The sequence below is a fragment of the Athene noctua genome, chromosome 4, assembly GCF_965140245.1.
Source record: "Athene noctua chromosome 4, bAthNoc1.hap1.1, whole genome shotgun sequence".
Classification (NCBI taxonomy): domain Eukaryota; kingdom Metazoa; phylum Chordata; class Aves; order Strigiformes; family Strigidae; genus Athene; species Athene noctua.
Genome location: NC_134040.1, coordinates 38,364,711 through 38,385,541, shown reverse-complemented (window position 1 = coordinate 38,385,541; position 20,831 = coordinate 38,364,711). Strand labels below are relative to the sequence as shown.

Sequence of the window (20,831 nt, the reverse complement as noted above, 5' to 3'; positions counted from 1 at the left end):
GGAAGTGGCGTTACTGGAAAACACTGCTTTTTACTACATGCTGGAAAAGTGCTATTTGCTCATATGCTTATTTTTTAATAAGTAACATAGTTCTGCTGGGCCTGGGGTTTCCACAGCTTTGGAAAGCGATTAAATGTCTGTCATCCACTAACCAGGATGTCTGAAACATCAGCATCCCCAGGGTAAGAACAGGTCAAAAAGTGAAGAAAAAAGCATTTCTCACAGTCTGCAGACTCTGGCCCGGACCCCTTCTCCCCTTGCTCACCGTTCCTGGCTTGTGGAAACATTAGCCAGATGTGCATGGGATAGCTGACATCACTTTCCAAAGAAACTTCTCTGTTTTCTCTCAAGTCACATGTACCTAAGTTAATTTCATCTTTTGTGTATTTTCAGAAGGATTTTATTTTCCATGGCAGGCTACTAGGACTTCTGAATCACCCCAAGAGATGCCAAGCAAACACTGACTCATATTTGGGAGCTAAATCACCATTCTTCCCAAATCCCAGGGACAAAGTGGTAGGTGTGGAAAACAGCTTCGTGCATCATCAGTAGCTTTTGTTTCTTTCAAAACCACCTTCGCTATTGTCACACTGGCTTGGTCACACACAGCTTAGGAAAGCCAACACCCAGAACAGCAGAGAAAAGAACATTCAGTACAGAGCGGAGCAGGAAACCTCTCCTTCCTCTTCCTCACAGATCACATGGGGAGGTGGTTTGGCCTAATCCCAGCTGCTCGAGTCATCAGAGTAATAAATTGAATAATGAACATATCACACCTCCCAGTCATTAGTTACTTAGCTGACCGCTGAGCTCTCTGGGCCGTGAGCAGCTCTGTGAAACCTGCTGAAGCCAACACAGAGCAGGGGGAGCAGCGACAGGGAGGACAAGCAGCCAGCTTGGGAGGCAAAGGGTTTTCTCATGGGGCAGGAGAAGCAGAATTAAGAGCCAGCAGGTTACAATGCACCTGAATGTCACCAACCGCCTGACAGGAGCTGAGGACAAGGAGCTCAAAGACAGGCCCAACGGTCTCATCTCCTGAGCAGGACCACAAAGTCAGCCAGCAGCTTCTCTGTCACCAAGTCTGTAATCTGTCAGTGACATTGTGGCAGGTAATGCAACAAAACCTGGGTTACCTATCCCTAAGGCCACTGCTGTTAGGTATTTTCTTTGCCAAATCCCATCAGCAATGGCAGGGTCATTAGGGTAGCACATGGATTACTTGGATCACCAGCCACTCTTTCCTTCCAGGAGTGTCTAGTCTTCTAGAAAGGGGGAAAAAAAAAGCTGGTTACAGATCAGCACACACAACAGGCATGGAAATAAACTCTTAGTCACAAGTTTGCCCTTCTGATAAGGGTGCCCAGACTTGAGAGCAGACAAGCACAGTCAGGCGCCGAGTCTGGCTAGCAAGGAACCCGGGCTCACATTTTTGCATGGCAAGTGAGACTTGCGTGACAGCAGAGAAAGCCGACTCCAGCCCTTCCCTCTGTGGATCTCCAGCTGCCTCCTCGCTGGGCTCCCAGCACCGGCACATCTCAGTCGAGGACAGGCAGCACGACTGCTTCATTTTACAGAAAACAAAACTGAAGAATTTAGTGGGGTGCTAATTACCTACCTTAAAGCATTGTTTAATTATCTTTCTCGTTCTTTAGTTACCTTCATTTGAAATCATTTCGAGTATCAAACATTTTTCTTAAGGAGGGGTAGATAAGCCTACCCCACGGCCAGGTCTAAGTTTAAGCACCCAGCTCTAGGACCCACCTCTGAAGCTGCTGTAGCTCTACACACGTTCCAACTTACCCTCTTCTTTTAATAGAAAAGCAGCATAGAGAGAAAAATACTCAGTAGAGGGCTTGTGAGACTACCACCATCTATGCTTTGATAATCAAAAAGGAAACGAGGAACAAAGACAGACAGATAGATAAAATTACAGATGAGAATAATAGATTAACACGAGCCTTCAGGGATGAATCAGGGTGGCTCATAACTGGAATCAGTCAGAGCCAAGAGAGTTCAACGCATCAAAATGGTACAAAGCATGAAAAATAGCTCTACAGATGAGAGGGAGACACAGAAAAGTCTGAAGCAGGGAAGGGAAGCAAGTAGAGGATGGACAGAAAGAAAGCTAACAGATACCTCCATCATCCTAGAAATCTCCAGAAATTCTCCTAAGCCATTTCTGAGCCCCTAGCAAGTACCTCCCAAAAACTAGGCAAGAGGGGTCCCAGTTGACAGGAGAAAGAGAAAGGATGCACCTGCCTTCAGAAGGGGAGAAAAGAGTTACTGCAGGGACCTTTGCACTACAAAAATCCAAGCTGCCCCAGCAGCAATGCTGTAGGGAAGGACCTGGCAAATAAAAAGGTCTGTGACTTGGAATGGAGTGTAACATGGCATGGCCACAGAAGGGACAAGGGCAAATTCGTGGTGGGCTGAGTGCTGGGAGGGCTGTGTGCAGGACACAGTGGGGAAGCACAGCACCTCACTCTTGGGCTAGGGCAGGCAAGGAGAGCCTTGAGGAGAGAGCAATAAGAAAAAAAAGATTCAGAAGGCATGAGCTGAAGGAAGTTTCTTTTTTCTAGGGGGGGGGGGAAAAAGACCAAGACGCCCATGACAGTCTTCAAGTAGATTAAAAGGCTGCTGGAACAAGGGCAGTGATCAACCATCCTTCGTGTCTCCCAGAGCCAAGACAAGATGCACTGGGGAAAGCAGGGTAGGCTGTTAGGCTTAGCAAAGATAAGCACCTACGTTGTCCTACAAAGTCAGAGCTCTCATCACATCAGAGCACCAACCCACTGGAAAAGAGGGGTCCCACCTTTCTGATGACACCGGGCATTCATTTCCAGCCCCAAATGGCTGATTTACAGAATCACAGAATCATCTAGGTTGGAAAGGACCTTGAAGATCATCCAGTCCAATCGTTAACCCAGCACTGACAGTTCCCAACTACACCAGATCCTTCAGTGCTAAAATTCAGTCCCCAGAGACAGGAAAACTCCCTTTCCTGCATTCCCCAAGGCGTGCCTGCACGTGTGCCCAACAACGCAACCATCTGCAGCGCTCTGGGAGCTCTGAGGGGTTATGAAACTTCCTTCCCTGGCAGATTAGAAAGAGGTTGCACATCACCCATAAAGGCAGCCTGCCAGAAATTCATGCTGACAGCACAAAGACAAAGAGCAAAGTTAAGACCCTCTCCAAAACCTGGCTTCTGCTTCGTGGTGGAGCCCGGTCCATGTTTCTCCTGAGCTGAGACGACTGCTCTCTCCTGCCTCTCTCCTCTGGAGGCTGGCTGGAGGCTGGACCCTGAGCCGAGCAGGAAGCAAGCTGGAAGAAAAACACCCTGACAGTGGTGTTGAAACACTGATACACAGGCATCAGCTGTTGCGCCCTACTCCCAGTCCTCGGGGGAGGGAAAGTCTGAGGAAAAACGGGGTGAGACAGGGAGTTTTTAAGCAGACCTGGTTCTAACACCACTTTGCCTGCCCAGCCTGACTCCTGCAGCAGCACCTCTCTCCTCACAGAAGGCATCTACCTCCCATGAGCGACCTCTGCATTTTATCAAACACATAAAATATTCAACATTTCAGAAAAAAAAAAAAAAAAAAGTCATGTTTTGCGCACACCCAGCCTGTTTTGACCCGCTGCAGGTGCTGCCTGCACTGAGGCCAAGGAAACTGGGATTCCCCCGTTAATCTGAAAAGCGGATTCGTGGCTGGTGTGCAGTCTTAACACACTCAGGAGAGAGATTGTACTCATTCAGGCCTGGGTGCTGGGTGGACTTTTCAACAAACCAAGCAGGTTTGCATGCTCTTTTTATACACAAAAATCAGAGGTTAGTACTTTTCCAAACACACCTATTAGATACTGACTGGTTAGTGATTAACATATAGTTATAATATGTCTTACATAATGCTCAGGGTCCTTTTTGACCTGTGGGTGTGTTTTTTAGTATTATAATGAAGGCAGTTCACTTTTAGGACACTCAAAATTTAAGTTTCATTGCCAAGTGAAGTAATCAAACAGTCACCTTGCCAGGTTGTCCAGTAACTCCTCCTCAACACAATGCCAGACATTGTCATTACGGCCCAGGATGTTCTGCTTATTTTATAGTGTTTAGGGATCAAAGCTTATTCTTCATGACCTTCTTAATGCTAATCAAGGTCAACTCGACCAAAGTCTTGTTCGACCAGGCTTCAGAACCTCGTAACTGTCCCTGTATATGCAGTACCTACAGCTCCTGTAGCACAATTATTAAACACAGCCACTAGCAAACGTGAAGTGTACCACCCCCGGCTAGCGGACACGGGGCATAAGAACCCCGCTAAGGGACCCCCAGCTCCCCGCTTTGGGGGCGAGACACCCCCACACACACACCCCAAGGGCCTCGCAGGCTCCCCCGCGGGATGTCATTCCTGGGACATCCACGGCGGGGGGTGGTCCCTCCCTTCTTCCCGTGTTTTTGAGGACACGGCCGCGTTCGCCGAGACGCCGTCGGGGGGAAGGTGTGTAGGCTGGCGTGGGGCTTCCCACGCTCTCGCCTTCCCGGGCAGCGTTGGGTGCCCCGGGGCGGCCCGTTCCGCGCTGCCCCACGCGTAGGGGAACCTCGGCCGCCCCCCCTCCCCTGGCTACACCACCCCGAGCGACCCTGGGAGGGAAGGAGGGGGTGGGAGGTCACGGGGCCACCAACGCCCGCGCCGTGACGTCCGTGGGAACAGAACGCTCCCCCACAGACGTCAGCACCGGAAAGCCTCCGCCGGGAGAGACCACGGGAGTAGCCAAGGCGGGGGGGGCGGGAATGAGATGCGCGTCCGCGCCTCCCGCGCTGCCGCGGGCGGGGGACGTTGAGCCGGGAGGGCCGCCCTCGGTCCCCGCGGGCAGGCTCGGTGAGGGGCGACGGCCCCCGCGGCGTGTCCGTGTTGCGAGTGTCCGTGTCCGCACCCCCCCGGGCGCGGGTGGTAGGTGCCGGATGTACCGGCCGCGCGGGGCGCCGCCGCCGCCTCTATAAGCGCCGCCGCGGGGCGGGCGCGGGAGCCGCTTCTCCACCCGTCCTGTCCTGCTCCGTCCCGTCCCGCCGGGAGCATGTACCAGAGCCCTGCGCGCTGCCTCTGCTCGGCGCTGCCCGCCCTCTGCTGCGCCCCCCCCGCCACCGCCGCCCTCCTGCCGCGGCCCCGAGCCCGCCCCCCGCCGCCCCTCGGCCCCGCCGCCCCGCGGGCAGCAGCAGCGGCGGTGGGCAGCCCGCCCGCCCCGGGGGCATCGCCCCGCGCAGGTGGGTACCGGGGGGGCGGGCGGGCGGATGGATGGATGGATGGATGGATGGGGGGGGGGGGGGCGCGGTGCCACAGCCGGAAGGCTGCGGGAACGCGCGCTCCGCGTAACCGGGGGCGAACGGAGACACCGGGGTTCTCTCGCAGCGGCGGGTCTACCCGTTCTTTCGCAAGCCGCCGTGCCGCGGCCCGACGATTGTACCGAGCCCTTAACGTCAAGGCAGTTTGCTCGCCGAGCGTGAGCGAGCGGCACCGGCCGGTGCGGTGGGGGGGTTTCGGGCAGGGCCGGGGCTCAGCCGGTGCCCCCCATGAACTCTTGGGGTAACTGTCTCGCTGCCTGAGGGGGCCGGTGTCCGCGTCCCCCGTCGGCTAGCTGAGCCGTCCGCCTGTGGCAGGGGTGCGGCTGGGGCAGGCTGTGCCTGACTCACCGGGGGGGATTTTTTTCCGCTGGAGACCGCGCGTGGGAAAAGCCCCGGCCACCCTCAGGCAGGCAGTGGCAGGCGGCCACGCGCAGCTGTCGGGTTCCTACACGCCTGTACCGTTAAAGGATTACGCCCTGTTCTTCCTTCCCGAGCCCTGGAAGGTGTCAGGGCGTGTGCACGCTCGGCCCGGAGCCCCGGTGAGGACGATGCCGCTGGCACACAGCTGTGAGGCGCCCGCTGGGCCCTCGCGGGTCACATCGAGCCTTAAGCCACATCTGAGGCCAAGCGGGTTGCCCTGACTGTGGCTAAAAACCCACTCCCCGGAGGACAGGCTCCCAGGGAGAACTGGGGCAGCGGCCACCTTGGCCCCAGGCTGCTGGGGGTGGCAGAGGTGGTGTGTCTGACAGCGCCTGGGCCGTGTTTGAGGCTGTGACACCTCCCCGGCGGGGAGGGGCCCCGCTGGCCTCAGCTGTGGTTGGGGTGAAGGGTTTGCTCTTACAGGAGGGGTCTACAGGCCAGGCTGGGGCAGGACGCTCCCACTCCTCCTGCTGGAGCTGGGCCAGGATGCCAAACGGCAGGAGTGAAGCTTCATGGAGCTACTGGGCAGAGGAGCAAATGTGCCTGCGAGCTGGCGGAGTGGAGCTCACGATGACAGCGCTCAGGAGAAGAAGGGTTAGCTTGTGCCAAGACTCTGTGTATCACTCAGGGCAGGATTTGAGGTTCCCTCCTATTTCTGGTGGTGCCTGATGACTAGGCAGTGCTTCCCTCGCTGTGATGAGCTCTCTGAATCCCTGTGGGAAGGTCCCAGCTCCCCAGTGTGTAAGACTGACCTAGCTGCCAAAACCAGGACTCGAACTCCAAGCAGCAGCAGCCGCTGCTTTGAATGCAGGTGGTCCCGGGGCTGCAATCCCGCAGCTGGCCCAAACAAGGCTGTACATGTAGTCTGATACCCTGTAGCATAGGATTTGTCACATGGGGATGGCGTCTGCCAAGTTCCTCCTTAGCGCTGGGGTTGCAGGGAGGGCATCTGGGGCCGCTCGGCCGGCCTCCTTGCCTGGGGAGGCTGATGCAACTATGGAGCAGCTGCAGGTGTGGTGGAGCCCTGCACCCCACAGTGAAATCCCTGCAGCGAACAAGGTGGGGGCTCTCAGCCAAAGCAGTGCTGGGAGGTCGGAGGTGAAAGGAAGGGGAACCAGAACGCTGTTCACCTTAGCCAGAAAGTAAGGGCCCTGGCTCCGACAGGTCTGCCTGCATCCTGCTGCACCCTCATCTTTGAAGCAAAGTCCTGAAAATAAAGTCTGTGACTGCTCGCTGCCTAGATCCTAGAAGTTCATCTCTCCTGTGCTATTGCTGGATGACACAAGAAACCTTGAGCTTTGCACCCTGTTCTTCTGAAGTGTAATGAACAGTCAAAATTCTTCCCCTGCCCTTACTGTGCTGTGGCACCACCCTTGCTGAGAGAAAGGCCTTTTTTTTTTTTTTTTTTTTTTACTTGAAGCACCTTGAATAGTAATTGCTGAGCTGGTGTTCCCTATTGCAACATTGCACCAAGAGAATCGCTTCGACGTTCACCACCCACTGCTAAAGTGCAAGCTCAGGAGTCCGCTTGTTCCTCTGCCTACACCAGCACCACAGTGTCACGGTGCTGGCAGCAGACATTATCCCAGCAAGTTACAGGTCATTTAACTTGGACTGTAAGGATCTCAGAACAGTGACCTTGTACTTGCCTCACTGCCATGGACATGTTAAGCATTGCAAAAATAACAAATGGATTTTGTGTTTGAAGTTTCAGTCTTCAGGTTGCTGGTCTGGCTCCTGTTCTGACAAACAGTTCAGTCTGTTGTGGCTGTTTCAGCACTCTGGGGACAAATACTTGTGCAGTCTATCAGTTATCTTAAGCTGGAGTTTCACCACAGGAGTGCCCCTTTAGCCAAGGACTCCCAAGCCACCTCCAACAGGCCTGAAAGGGTTTGATTTACAGCCCAGGCCCTCTTTCACCCATCTTTCCCTGGGATCTCAAATGACAGAAGCTCTTTTTCCTTCCTGAGACATCACTGTCTTTAAAAGGTGTCAGATCTGGGCTGCAACACATCCTGTGCAGGTTAGGCTATGCCTGACTCCCCATAAAGAGCTGGATACCCCATGACCCCAGAGATGATGAAATGTAGACAATCTTCCGACTTTGCAGCTTGGCAGGTTCATGACTGAATTCAGACTTCATCCTGCTGTAAAAGATGTAAGCTGCTCAAGCACTTTAGGGTAGACTTTTTGCCTCCAGATGCATCGCACCTCTCTTGTCCCTTCAGCATCCTCCCTCTGATTCAGGCCAAGCAATGAGCAGCCTGGGCTCTTTCTTGCTAATGACTTCTTGGAGCAGAATAACTCCCTGTTATTCCTTTGGAGAGCCCTGCCTGAGCCACATTCATTCATGGCACAGCAGGGGCAGTGCAGAAGGTGCTGCCTTCGCGTGGGCTTCCCACTGCCCTGCTAGTGCTGTGCCAGGGAAGGGCAGGGGTGGGCATTGTGGGGGCAGAGCTGTGTAGGGCGGGTGCCTGTACTCGGCTGCTGATGGCTTTCCTGAGGTAATGGAAAGCACTGTGTACTTCTTTCCAGCTGCAGCACTTAGTAGGGTTGTATCTGCCCCCAAAATAGGCAAGGAGCTCCCCGTGGAGATTTCATTAAAAGCTCTATTGATTTCTTTGGGTTTCTGTGTGGCTGCCTGGTAGCACATAAGCTGGACCCTTTGGTAACCAGTACAGAGTGTGCTTTTGTTCCTGCTCCTCGCAGCCGTGTCAGGGTCCTGCTTAGGGATTTTGTGTTTGGGCCTGCTTCCCTTGCTATTAAATGTCATTTCTTCTACTTCAGCAGTATTTGGCTTCTTGACAAGAATTGTAAACTAGAGAAAGACTGCAGAAACTGAAATGCTTTAAGCACAGTTGCCCTAGAAGGATGTTCATGCTTGTGAGCCCAAGCTCACATCTCAGTTTGAGGAACTCCTGGTGCTTTAAACTTTAAAAGGATGGAGATGGAGGTGGGGAGAGATGTCCTACAACCAATTACAATTCCCAATTTACTTCTTTCTTAGAACTATTCAAAAGCCCTATTCTACTGGCTTACGTATACAAAACATACGTTAAAGCAAGTATTTTTTAGTGTCGTTAAAAGTATCCCTTTTCCTAAAGACAAGCACGTGAGGCTTCTGCTGCAGGGTCTTTCTTTTCTCTTTTACTCCCTCTAAGCATGTTTATTGAGCTGAAAGGGATTCTATTTTCCTGCCTTCCCCTCTAACCAGGTCTGTCACGAGCTCTTACAATTGGTAATGCCGTAGTTCAGTCTAGCAAAGACTGAACACACAAGTGTGCTGGGTAGCACCCCAAAGCTGCCGCAAGATGTGAAGGTGAGATGACAAATTTCTTCCGTTTTAAGTAACTCAGAGGTACAAATAAACTGCTGTGGGCCAACAGCAACGCAACACTGGAGTTCTTTTGCTCAAGATTACTTTTGCAAAATGCAGAGTAAGTTAGTTGAGACAACAAGGAAACTCTGTCAGCATTGCCTCTTGTGCCAGCTGCTGTGGTGCAAGTGCTGCCCTTCCTACCTGTGTTTGAAGGGAAACCAAGTGTCCAGGTGCACTTGGTGAGCAGAGCACCTCACATGGAGAAGCGCAAACGCAGCCTGCTTTCGAATACTCCCCACACACTGTGGCAGGGGTGGCACTTCAGAGCAAAACCTTCCGCCTGAGGAAGTGTTGGAAGACATCCTGGAGCATGCACGGCTGTGCCAAGGACTTGCTTCAGGGATGTGTAGAAATATCATAAACTTGGTGCAGACTCCTCTACAGCTCCCCTGAAATGTGGCCCTGAATGCTAGGTCTGCTGTGTGGTTGTACTAAGCGAGTCTCTGGGCATTTGCAGCTTTGTGGGTCCTGGTTGTGCTCTTGTGCCGTGGGATAAGGAGGTATTTATAGCGCAGTAGTTGTGAGGGCTGAAAGGCACGGCTCTGCTGCTTGACCCCTGCTAAGGGCAGAGGGCTGCAGCTGCCTCCTGTGTGTAAGCCAAAGGGCACTACAGAGTGTGGGGGGACATATGCACCCCCACTGTGGCAGCTGTGACCCTGTGTGGGATGGGGGGACCTCCCTGCAGGCAACACGGTGGGGGGGGCTAACTGCTAGTAGGCATGAATAGGGAAAGCTGGGGGACAGCTGCTGTTTTGCAGGACATGTGCTTAAGATGGCCAAAGGAGCAGGAGGCTGCTGGGCCCCGGGGAGGGCTGCAGGACTGCAGGGTGCACAGGAGGCTGCTGAGCTGGGGCACAGAGCAGATGGGCCGAAGGGAGACAGGAGGGTGAGGGGAAGGAGCGTAGGTGCATGAAGGGGAGCTGGGGGGACCCCCTCTGCTGCTCCGCATCCCAAGTCTAAGCCAGCAGAAGTTATCACAGAATCATCAAGGTTGGAAAAGACCTTGAAGATCATCCAGTCCAACCATTAACCTCACACTGACCATTCTCAACACCACCAGATCCCTCAGCACTATGTCAGTGTGACTCCTAAACCCCTCCAGGGATGGGGACTCCACCACCTCCCTGGGCAGCCCATTCCAACGCCTAACAACCCCTTCTGGAAAGAAATGCTTCCTGATAGGCAGTCTAAACCTTCCCTGGTGCAACTTGGGGCCATTCCCTCTTGTCCTGTCACTTGTTCCTTGGTTCAAGAGCCTCATCCCCAGCTCTCTGCACCCTCCTTTCAGGTAGCTGTAGAGGGCGATGAGGTCTCCCCTCAGCCTCCTCCAGACTAAACCCCCCCAGTTCCCTCAGCCGCTCCCCGTACGACCTGTGCTCCAGACCCTGCACCAGCTCCGTTGCCCTTCTCTGGACACGCTCGAGTCATTCAATGTCCTTTTTGGAGTGAGGGGCCCAAAACTGAACACAGGAATCGAGGTGGGGCCTCACCAGTGCCGAGTACAGGGGTGAGATCCCTTCCCTGTCCCTGCTGGCCACGCTATTGCTGACACAAGCCAGGATGCCATTGGCCTTCTTGGCCACCTGGGCACACTGCTGGCTCATATTCAGCCGGCTGTCAATCAACACCCCCAGGTCCCTCTCTGACGTTTCTGCTTTTGGGCAAATGAAGCTGTGATCTGAGATTCCTATTAAATACTAATCTGAGGGAATGAGTGCTCTGCAGGCCCACAGCCCAGAGGCATCCCACATGGGCACAGGGTACCAGCCGTGCAGAGTGCCATTGCTGCTCATTAGCGACAAGTGCTGCACATGAAATAAGGAGCAGACAGTAATTGTCTACCTGCTGGGCTCCCCACATTGTAAGGAGGGGAAAAGTACACTCTATTCTGTTTCCTACAACATGTGCAGAAGTCAATCTTGGCCCCGCTATTCTGGATTAAAGACTCCTTCCTTCCCTTAGAAGACACCTGCACTATGTCTTAAACCAGACGGTCTGCATGCTACACAGGTTAGCAGCCCCTGATAGTAAGCGAAACACAGTGAGACTGTGCACAGAACTAACCCTACCTCTGTATCCTTATTTTATCTCAGGTTCAGGAACAGGCTCCTGCACAAACCACAAATTGTTGGCGCTGTAACAAGGTTGTCTGTAAGTTGCCTGAGTGGCGAGAAGAGTCACGTTGGACACCTCTAACCATTTTCTTTTTCCTTTCCAGTGTGTTCCATGGGAAACAGCACCAGCCGGCTCTACAGCGCGCTCGCCAAGACGCTGAGCAGCAGTGCCGTGTCCCAGCACCAGGACTGCCTGGAGCAGCCAGACTCGGCACGGCTGGATCCTATAGACCCCAAGGATTTGCTGGAGGAATGTCAGATTGTTCTGCAGAAACGGCCACCCCGGTTTCAGAGGGACTTTGTGGACCTGAAGAAAAATGCTGTCGCTAACCACCGCCCCATTCGGGTCATGCAGTGGAACATCCTTGCCCAAGGTAGGAGCTGCCTCTAAGCTCAAGGTGTGACCTTGAGATCAAATGCAGCAATAAGGCCTCTAACTACAGGCGTGTCTCCGTCTGCCTGGCACTGGCAGAGCAAAGGCAGAGGGGTGAATTACATTGACGCACAACTGACCGAGGGCCGTGGGCGAGATTTTCAGCACTTGAAAGAGTGGCTTGCCTTCCATTCTGTAGGAAGGGAAAACAGGCCTCTCTTTGAAACCATGATGCCAAAGGTAGCTCTGAATGCCTGTCTTAACACAGTATTTTCAAAAAGCTGTGACCTTTCACTTTTAAATAGTTGTTAACCTTCAGAAAAGACTCATCCTTCCCTAAGTTTTATTCATTGTAAAGCTTCTCTAGTTTCCCAACTAGTTTATCAGTGAGTTATTCAGGGATTCAGATCCATTATGGGAATTCTTAATTCTTCAAGCTAATTCTGATTTTTTTTCCTCAGACCCCTAAAATCCAGGCTGTAAATTGACTTATGCAACAGCCTCATCTTAAAATCTTTCAGGGTGGGAAATCCCCCACATAGAGACTGCCTTTATATTCTGCAGTTAAAGTCACTTCTATCCTGCTGCGTTTTTTCTTAGGCTTAAGCTGTGGCAGCCACATGTGGAAGCACTTGCCACAGCATAGTGACTTTTGGGCAGAAGGAGAAGTAGTCTTTAACTTGTTTCTGTAAAGGGAATGTCATTTTTTTGGAGAGACTTCAGTGTTTTAAGAAGGGGTTCTCACACCCATTAGCAAGCCTGGCATCCTTAAAAGTCAGCAGCTACTGAAAAACCCATCACCTGCATGTAAACTGATGTACACGTTTTACAGGGAAAGCAAAGTGTGGCGAAAGCCTCATGCCACTTCCCATGATATTATTCTATTCCTCTTGCACCGTGCCAGGCTGCCCGCTCTCATGCGGGGCTGCTGCAAGGTGGCAGCTGGCTCCCCGGAGCAGGGCCTTGCCACTGGCCTCCACAAAACCTAGAGAAGACAGCCTGTTTCAGCTATGGGTAACTTCTTATTTTCTCCCCTTCCCTGCTCATTTCAGCTCTTGGAGAAGGCAAAGACAACTTCGTTCAGTGCCCCATGGAAGCTCTCAAGTGGGAGGAGAGGAAGTGCCTCATCCTGGAGGAAATCCTTGCGTACAAGCCTGACATCTTGTGCCTGCAAGAAGTCGACCACTACTTTGACACCTTTGAGCCACTCCTCAGCCGACTCGGCTACCAGTGTACTTTCTTCCCGAAGCCATGGTCCCCGTGCCTAGATGTGGAGCAGAACAATGGGCCGGATGGCTGCGCCTTGTTTTTCCTCAAGGACCGCTTTGAGCTCATCAACAGCGCTAACATCCGGCTAACCGCCATGAAGCTGAAGACCAACCAGGTGGCCATAGCTCAGACGCTGAAGTGCAATGAAACTGGACGGCTATTCTGCATTGCTGTCACTCACCTGAAAGCTCGTACTGGCTGGGAGAGGTTTCGGTCGGCGCAAGGCTGCGATCTTCTCCAGAACCTGAAGAGTATTACCCAAGGTGCAAAGATCCCTCTGATCGTCTGTGGAGACTTCAACGCGGAGCCAACTGAGGAGGTCTACAGAGAATTTTCCAACTCCAGCCTCAATTTAAACAGCGCGTACAAGCTGCTGAGCCCCGACGGGCAGTCGGAGCCCCCATACACCACCTGGAAGATCCGGCCGTCGGGAGAGTGTCGGCACACGCTGGATTATATCTGGTATTCCCAGCACGCCTTGAATGTGAACTCAGCCCTGGGCTTGCTGACTGAAGAGCAAATTGGGCCCAACAGGCTGCCATCATTCAATTACCCTTCCGATCATCTGTCTCTGGTGTGTGACTTTAGTTTTAACCAAGACCCCGACAGACTGCTGTGATGTGTTGGAATGGCACCTGGTATTGCAGTGACTTAACTCGCCACTATTTTATTTTAGAGAAAACTTTGGAAGCTGGAAGCTGTTGAAGGATAAGGAAGTACTGTTGACTAAACATTATTTTGGGTACTTGTTTGGAGCTACACTTGCCATTCAGCACTTGTTAATCGGGAGCCTGTGTTGTCGTCGTGGTGTTCTTGCCATGTCGGGGTTTGAAAACCAGAAGGCAAATGAGCTTTATCCTTTTGCTAACCCCTGTGTTTAAGGATTTAATCCTCTAATGAATGTGGAGGCCTTAGTATTTAAATCAAAACACTTGTGTTTGTAAAACAACTTGCCCTGGCAGCATGCTAATTTTATTTATTTCATGTTAGGCTTGTGCGAGTACCAAAGGGAATGAGGCTCGACTACCCAGCAAGATTGTCTTATATCTTTTTCTGTTTCAGTACAAAGGAAGTTTAATGCAGTTTAGGTGTGAACAAATCTAAGCTCATAGTAGTGTTGTCTTCTCATTTTTACATGACTTGAGATGACGATTTCATTAAAAGTGAATGGATAACAACAGCACAGTGTGAGGAAGGCCCCCTCCAGTAAGAGCAGGTGAGGAAATAGAGGCTAATTACATCTTATAGTAATATCCTCACTCTTCCAGATGAATGTGCATGTGTCTGTTACATACATACAGCCTGTAGTACACACAGTGACTTACCTTTGTCTCTTCTGTGCTTCCCTCCAGAGGACACCCCTAACTAGGGAGTATTTCCTCCTCTGTTTCAAGTATTACTTTTCTAAATGGTTTAAATTTGTAGTCTTGTCCATCTTGCTGTTTCAGTAAAGGGCCAATCTTCATGTTAAAAGACTTTCTTTTATTTATCTTCAGAATCTTAAGCTACACTGGAACCTGTTAGAAGATAGAGTTTATTTATTGAGAGAAGCTGGTGATCCTGCATCTGACTTGAAATCATATACCAACAGTGTTCAGGAGCCTCTTTCTATGGCCCAGCACCTAGGCTACGACAGAGCTGTGTTAGTGGATGTGCTGGTTTGGGCTGGGTTAATTTTCTTCACTTTTACTCTTCTGATTCCCTTCCCCATCCTGCCACAGGGACAGTGAGCTGTGTGGTACTTAGTTGCTGGCTGGGGTTAAACCATGACAGTGTAGTAACTCTTGTGTATGGAGTGGTGCGTATTGGTATGGCACAGGTGTTGCATAGGTGGATTGTAAAAATGCCTCTATGCCGGAAAATGAGGTGCGGAGAGGAGAGACACAACAGTTGTAGATGCGCTGATATTCAGATAGTTGTGAAAGGTGAGGCAGAGCAAATAAAGCAATACTTCCACATAAGGTAAGGCCCATAGTTAACTTGTAAATGTTCCAGGTGTTTATTAATAAAAGTCTTTGGGGAAAAAAAATGTCTCTGCTGCCATCTTTTACATTTCCCTATCACAAGGAGGTGATCTGCTCAACTAGTGACTGTTCGAGCTTCAAGTCACTGGTGACACCACCCATTCCAGACCTCTTTCCCCCAACCCCACCGTCCTAATCTTCATGGCCAGTGGCCTTTCTCAAACTTGAAATGCCCAAATTCCCCAGCAAGTCTGCAGAGGAGGGAGTTACCTTTAGTGACATTAAGCTGCTTTCTCCCCTAGCTAAAGATGATGCCTAGGCTCTAAATTACTGTAAATATTGCTCTTTCTGACAGTTGTGTGGCACTACAAACCTGGCCAGTACTGCAAAGCAGGGTGCAAGTATTGCTCCCTGGGCGCTGCTCACATGCCTAGGAGAGCTGGCTCCTCACAACAGGCAGCTGCATTTGTTATTTTAAAACATCATTTGAAGAGTAAGAAATGCCACAGGTATGTGCTTTACACAGCCCATACGTGATTGTACTTGTGTGGCTGGTAAGTAGAGTCTGGCAGCTGGAAGTTCCAGATTCCCCACACAGATGTGCTCCCTTTCAGACAAACTAACAAAGTGCTGTGTCGCACAGCAGTAGCACACTCTGTGTGTGCACTCCTGACCCTGGCAGGATGAGGGTGATGATCTGCTTCCAAGCAGAGGAGCTGAGGCACTTTTAAGCAGCCTGGGATGCAGGACTCCTCTAGCAACTGTGGATTTTAAATTCCCCAGACAGAAAGAATTTTAGAGGCAAGGAACCTAACTTCCTTGGTGAACAGATACCAGACAGAGGTGACCCAGAAACAGCAAACTGTGTCCCTGGAAGCCAGAAGGCGGGGGGGGCTCCTTTGGTGGAGATTCTGGGCCAGAGATGAGATGCTCCTAACACCACACAGAAAGGCAGATCTTCAAGCATCCCTGCCATAAACATTTCGTATGGGCTAGCCTGAGCCAGCTTCCTTTTCATGGTTCTGGCTGCCCTCGCTTGCTCTCAGGGGGTGAGATACAGTGCTTCTCCTTTAGGGTTATCTTCTCTTAGGATCTTCCCTCAAATGGTCTTTGCAAGGAGGAGAAATAATACAACTGCCCATTAATGGAGGTATCTAGTCATCTGGAGCTAAACAGTTCTAGAAGCAACACCACAACGTAGACCTGTAAGATGGTACCTTTAATAGGTCAAACCCTTGTTCACCTACCATAGAAAGTCACACCAGAAGCTGGAGTTTCCATTCAGACCCTTTATGGCAGTTTCTAGAAGAAACTACACGTAATAAAAAGCTGTGACTGGAGAGCAAGGATAATACTGTACTCAGATCTGTATTAAAAATGACCCACCTCAAACTAAACAAAAACATTACCACCACCAAAAAGCCCTCAATTTCCATTTTACTTTTGCATAAGCACTCCTGATTTCCCAAGGCCAGCCGAGGGTGTCCATCAGCATGGTACTGTTCCACCACTGCCAGGGCACAGAGCCATCACACCGATTATGGTAGGCTTTGTTTACCAGCAGAAGCTAAACCATCACAGCTACAAGACTCCCAACATCACTCTCACAGGGTGATGATATTTAATATCTGGATGATCCTTACGCCATTTTACCCAGATCCTTGCTTTCAGCGCTAACTCTCCAACAAAAGAAACCAAACTGTGGCAAAACTGCATGATTTATATGACACTGCCATCACTGCAGAGCTCTTCTGAAGTGGAAAGGGCTGGGATTCTTCTTTCACCCTGGACACGTGACAGTTGATGTTCACTGCTTCATGTCCTTAAAGGGCAATTTTGAAGGCAAAGGGAGGGTGGAATAACTGTGAAAAGGCTGGGGACTCTCGCCATCACAAAGCAATTCTTAGTATTATCATGCTCAAAATCACACATCCCTGCTATAGCACAACAGTGAACCCTTTCTGCTGTATTTTAATAAAAGGTAAACAAGACACAGAAACTAACTGGTAACTTCCCAGTCAGCTTCACCCTTTTCTTCCAGTACTTGCTATAAAATATATTTTGCAGACAGATTCTTTTGGAAAACTTAAATGTATTGCTCTTGCTTTGTTTTATTCAGCACTGAAGTGCTTTTGCCTGCTATAAATATCAGTACAGTAAATATTTTTCATAGTAAATATTTTTCATTCGCAGCAGGAAGGGTTTTTTTTTTCCTATGTAGCAGTACGACTCTTACAGTAAAAATGTCTTCAAAGCTCTTCCCGTGGCTGTGTGCCTTACAAGCACACCAAGGCTAAAAAAAGGTCTCAACAGATCCCTTGCTCTAATCTTGAATAAAAGCTGCATTAGCTTCAGCAGTGACAGTTTCCCCTCACCCTCAAGTGAGCTGAGGGAAGAAATGACCCACTTACTTAATTTGCTGAAAGGCAGAAGCTGTTGCAAGCTTATTAAAATGCTATCTGTCTTGGAGAACAATTAGATCAGAAGTAGATAGCGTCACTTGGATCTCCTTCACTTAATAAGCTTAATACCTGCTATGTGAACTGTCTCTACAAGGCAGAAACTGCATTTAGCTTGTTCTGGCTGTGACAATCTTCACGTGTAACCGAGATCCCTGCTGCACGTGTCACCGTGGGAACTGAGGCTTCAGGCACCTCTCCACTTTCTCAACTCTTGACTGCCTCTGGCTCACTGATCCTCAATCAGCTCAGATGTAAGTCCTGAACTTGATGAAATCAATTAGCAGAGGATCCCAGGACCTTCCCTGGCAGCACACTTCACCCAGATCACTTGAGTTGTGTCAAGGCACAGAACCCTTTGCTAAACAAGATGGACTTTGTCCAAGAGAGAGTAACAAAAAACAGTGCTCTCTGGGATGGGATTCCCCTTTCAACTTTTCTTGCCACAACCCAGAAATTTTGATATTCAGATCTTTATTCTGAGTTGCAACTCAGATTTTTTTCCTGCGGATTACACAGCATTACCCTGTCTGTCCTATTACCTACGATAGTAGTTCTTTGAAAAAATAAAAACGTTTGTGTTTTTATATCTGTAAAATCAGTGATGCCACAGGTGTCTGAGTCAATGCCTTCCATATAAAGCATGCTCACTTCACACTAGAGTTTCATTCCACTCACACATCTAGAAAAGTTACTACTTGCCAATGATGAGTTAAGTCTGGACACCCCTACAAGAGCCACCAGCTTCAGATGTAAAAGCTAGTCCCGCTTTCACACACGGACAAAACAACAGGTTTTCCAACTGGATTGAAAAATTTAGTATAGCTAGGTACTACCTTCAATGTTTTAGCATCCCTTTATCCGTTCCAGATGTTACAAACCTGATCAAAGCTCCCTCATCCTGAGGTCATGTTCTCCAACACCACCAGTAAAAACATTTCTTGCCCACGTAGTAATTAATTATGTGGACATAAGGCAGCATGTTGAAGAGCAAGGTTGAACCTAGAGAACGATCCGAGACCTTCAGCAACGGGTGGGAATCTTGCCCCTCTGACACTCAGCTATAGAAATCCCCTGGGAGGGCTGCCTCTCGGAGGAAGCATGGCTTGTTACCGCCATTCCATGCCACCTCTGAGGAACAACCAGATCTCAGAGCAACGCAGAGAAACCACGCGCACACAAAGCAATGTTGAAGAGCTGTGCTGAAGCAGCTAGGCCGAAATTACAACCTGACTGTAACAAAAAGCCTGTTTGTACTTCTAGCTAGCAGCTTAATTTAAAAAAAAAAAAAAAAAAGTGAGCAGTACAAAGACATACATGGAACAGTTAACAAAAAGGGTCTTCACTGTTTGAAGCCGGGTTAAATACCCTTCCATTTCAGCGCATCCTCCCAGTGAGAGTCTTGCAGCACTTAATGAACTTCTGATAAATATCCTCCGGCAGCCGGTAGCATGTCTGCAGCTCACCGGGTGGCCAGGGGAGAGAGCCAAAGGACCATCGCTCGTTCTGTGGCAAGCTGCAGCACTGACAGTAACCGCAGTGTCTCAGAGCACGGCTGCAGCACCTCACCAGTAGCAGATGCCCGCCTTAATTCCTTTCATTTTTGCCATTGCATGATGAAGTCTTGGCTCTAACTTAAGAGAAGGAGGTCATCAGCTGGAGACCTCATCTATTTCCAGGAAGATCGTTTGTCCTCATTTGACTTCCAGGGTATCTAAATTAGGTGTCCCAAAGGTCTTAACTGCAAATACTCCAGAGACAGATATTTTCACAATCTGAGATACAGCATCTCTCTTTCATGTATATTCAAATCACAGCCAATTAGAAATGCGGGTTTAAAAATGCTATTACTTTGATCTCTTCTTGTCTTCTAGCTCCAATTTGTTTTACCTGCCTCCCTTCACACTGCTCCATTTCCCTCTACCCAGAATATCAATGCCTCTCAGACTACCAAATTAGTCAACTCGCTGCCCAGCTTCCCCCTACTTCCCTTTCTGTCCTATCTCTTTCTTGACGACATAAATCCTCTTCCTTCTCCTACATTTCCTCCAGCAAAGGAGTCTTTGTTCTCTCCCTTAGGCCAGGAACACAGCTCATCAGTAAGAACCTCTGCATCTTTGGGTTAACTGCTGGTGGAAGGGATTGCTGCCTTCCACACCACACTTTTAACCTGCTTCAGCTTGTTCGTTCATTTGTTCTTAAACCCTGCTTAGTATATGAAAACAAATCCCTTTTTCAAAAGACTTTCAAAGTTCCCCACAGGCTGACCTGGAGCTATTCCCACATTTCTTACCAGTTGAAGGGAAGAATGGGGCTTACTGCTAGGACTCTAGAGGCAATTCATTTTTCAGTATTAAAAGTTAAAGGGAAAAAATAAACTTCGGTCTAAGTACTTCATTCTGGTCTCCTTTATCATTACTGAAGGCCTCAGTTCCAGATTTTCATTAAAATTGCTCCTCTGGGCATGAAGTACTTAGATGGTCATTTAGACATAAACTATTTTGGGATTATCCAACTTCCTACTCTGAAGACTTCCCAGGGCATCTCACTGGGAACTGAGGGTGCCACTGGGCACCTGGCTACCCACAAGCTGATGTGCTGCTTCTCTAGTAACTGTGGTAGTGTCAGTGTGGTCGCCATGAAAACAGCGTGAGCTACCCCGCATCTATTTTAAGCCAAACTCTAGCAGGTGGACTACAACGACGGAGCAATTTGTGTACTGTGTGTTCTCACCCAAGCTCTACCCTGTAGCAATGTATCATGATACCTGTAACTTCAGTGCAATTATAAATGGAAAACATTTAGATACTTAATTCAGAAAACCCACGTGTACCTGTGCTGAAGCCAAAATATTAACAGTTGGAAACGTCAATGGCAACATCAAAAGGACCAGCAGTATAACTTTGTATTTCTCTTTTTTCACAATTTTTACCTGCGGATACTTTCAGCTTGCTTCTCTGAGATCATCAGAGAGATTAGTACACTGGAGTAGCCAAGTCTGCTCATTTCTACCTTTCCTTTGCAGTGCAGCCTTGGGAAATGAAGGTGTAGCTAGAGCAGCAATTAGTTCACAGAGCTCTGTAAGTTATTGATTCTCAGAGTCATTTAAGCAAACCCAGTCTTTTTTGCATTAGAACAGCTGGGAGCACGTACAACGTTACCACCTGTCAGCTGGAGGGCAGTAACTTCTTAAGCTACTCAAGTTATTCCACAAGCACTCGTGTGATGAGCCACAATGCAAGAACACGGCGTGTTCAACACACCATCCCGAAAAAGAGTAAGAGAACTAGACCCCTGTCAGAAGTTACCTCACCAACTACCACAAGCTTCACAGATATTTCAGTGAAAAACATTTCAGTGTATTATGTGAGAGAGTTGGTCAGCCATTCGGAGTACCGGAGTAGTTCCAACCTTCCACACTATATCAGCTATCTTAGGCTGAATGCCTGGAAGATTTGAAACAAGCAGAAAAGAAGGTTAATAGGTTGGGGGAGGGGAAAAAAAAAAAAGCA

General features: G+C 49.7%; 1 protein-coding gene across 1 annotated transcript; it reads left to right on the top strand.

The window, feature by feature from the left end:
• The first annotated feature begins 5,061 nt into the window (after window positions 1–5,061).
• NOCT (nocturnin) lies at window positions 5,062–20,707 on the top strand. Its single transcript, XM_074905086.1, has 3 exons — window positions 5,062–5,263; window positions 11,359–11,628; window positions 12,680–20,707. The coding sequence occupies exons 1-3, from the start codon at window positions 5,077–5,079 to the stop codon at window positions 13,513–13,515; spliced, it is 1,293 nt and encodes a 430-aa protein (XP_074761187.1). The 5' UTR covers window positions 5,062–5,076; the 3' UTR covers window positions 13,516–20,707.
• The last annotated feature ends 124 nt before the right edge of the window (window positions 20,708–20,831 follow it).

Bases quoted from the DNA above. Each gene is read 5' to 3' on its own strand.
- NOCT (XM_074905086.1), top strand. From the start codon at position 5,077: ATGTACCAGAGCCCTGCGCGCTGCCTCTGCTCGGCGCTGCCCGCCCTC. The intron at 5,264-11,358 runs GTGGGTACCGGG...TTTCCTTTCCAG, and splicing joins GGGGGCATCGCCCCGCGCAG to TGTGTTCCATGGGAAACAGC. The intron at 11,629-12,679 runs GTAGGAGCTGCC...TGCTCATTTCAG, and splicing joins GTGGAACATCCTTGCCCAAG to CTCTTGGAGAAGGCAAAGAC.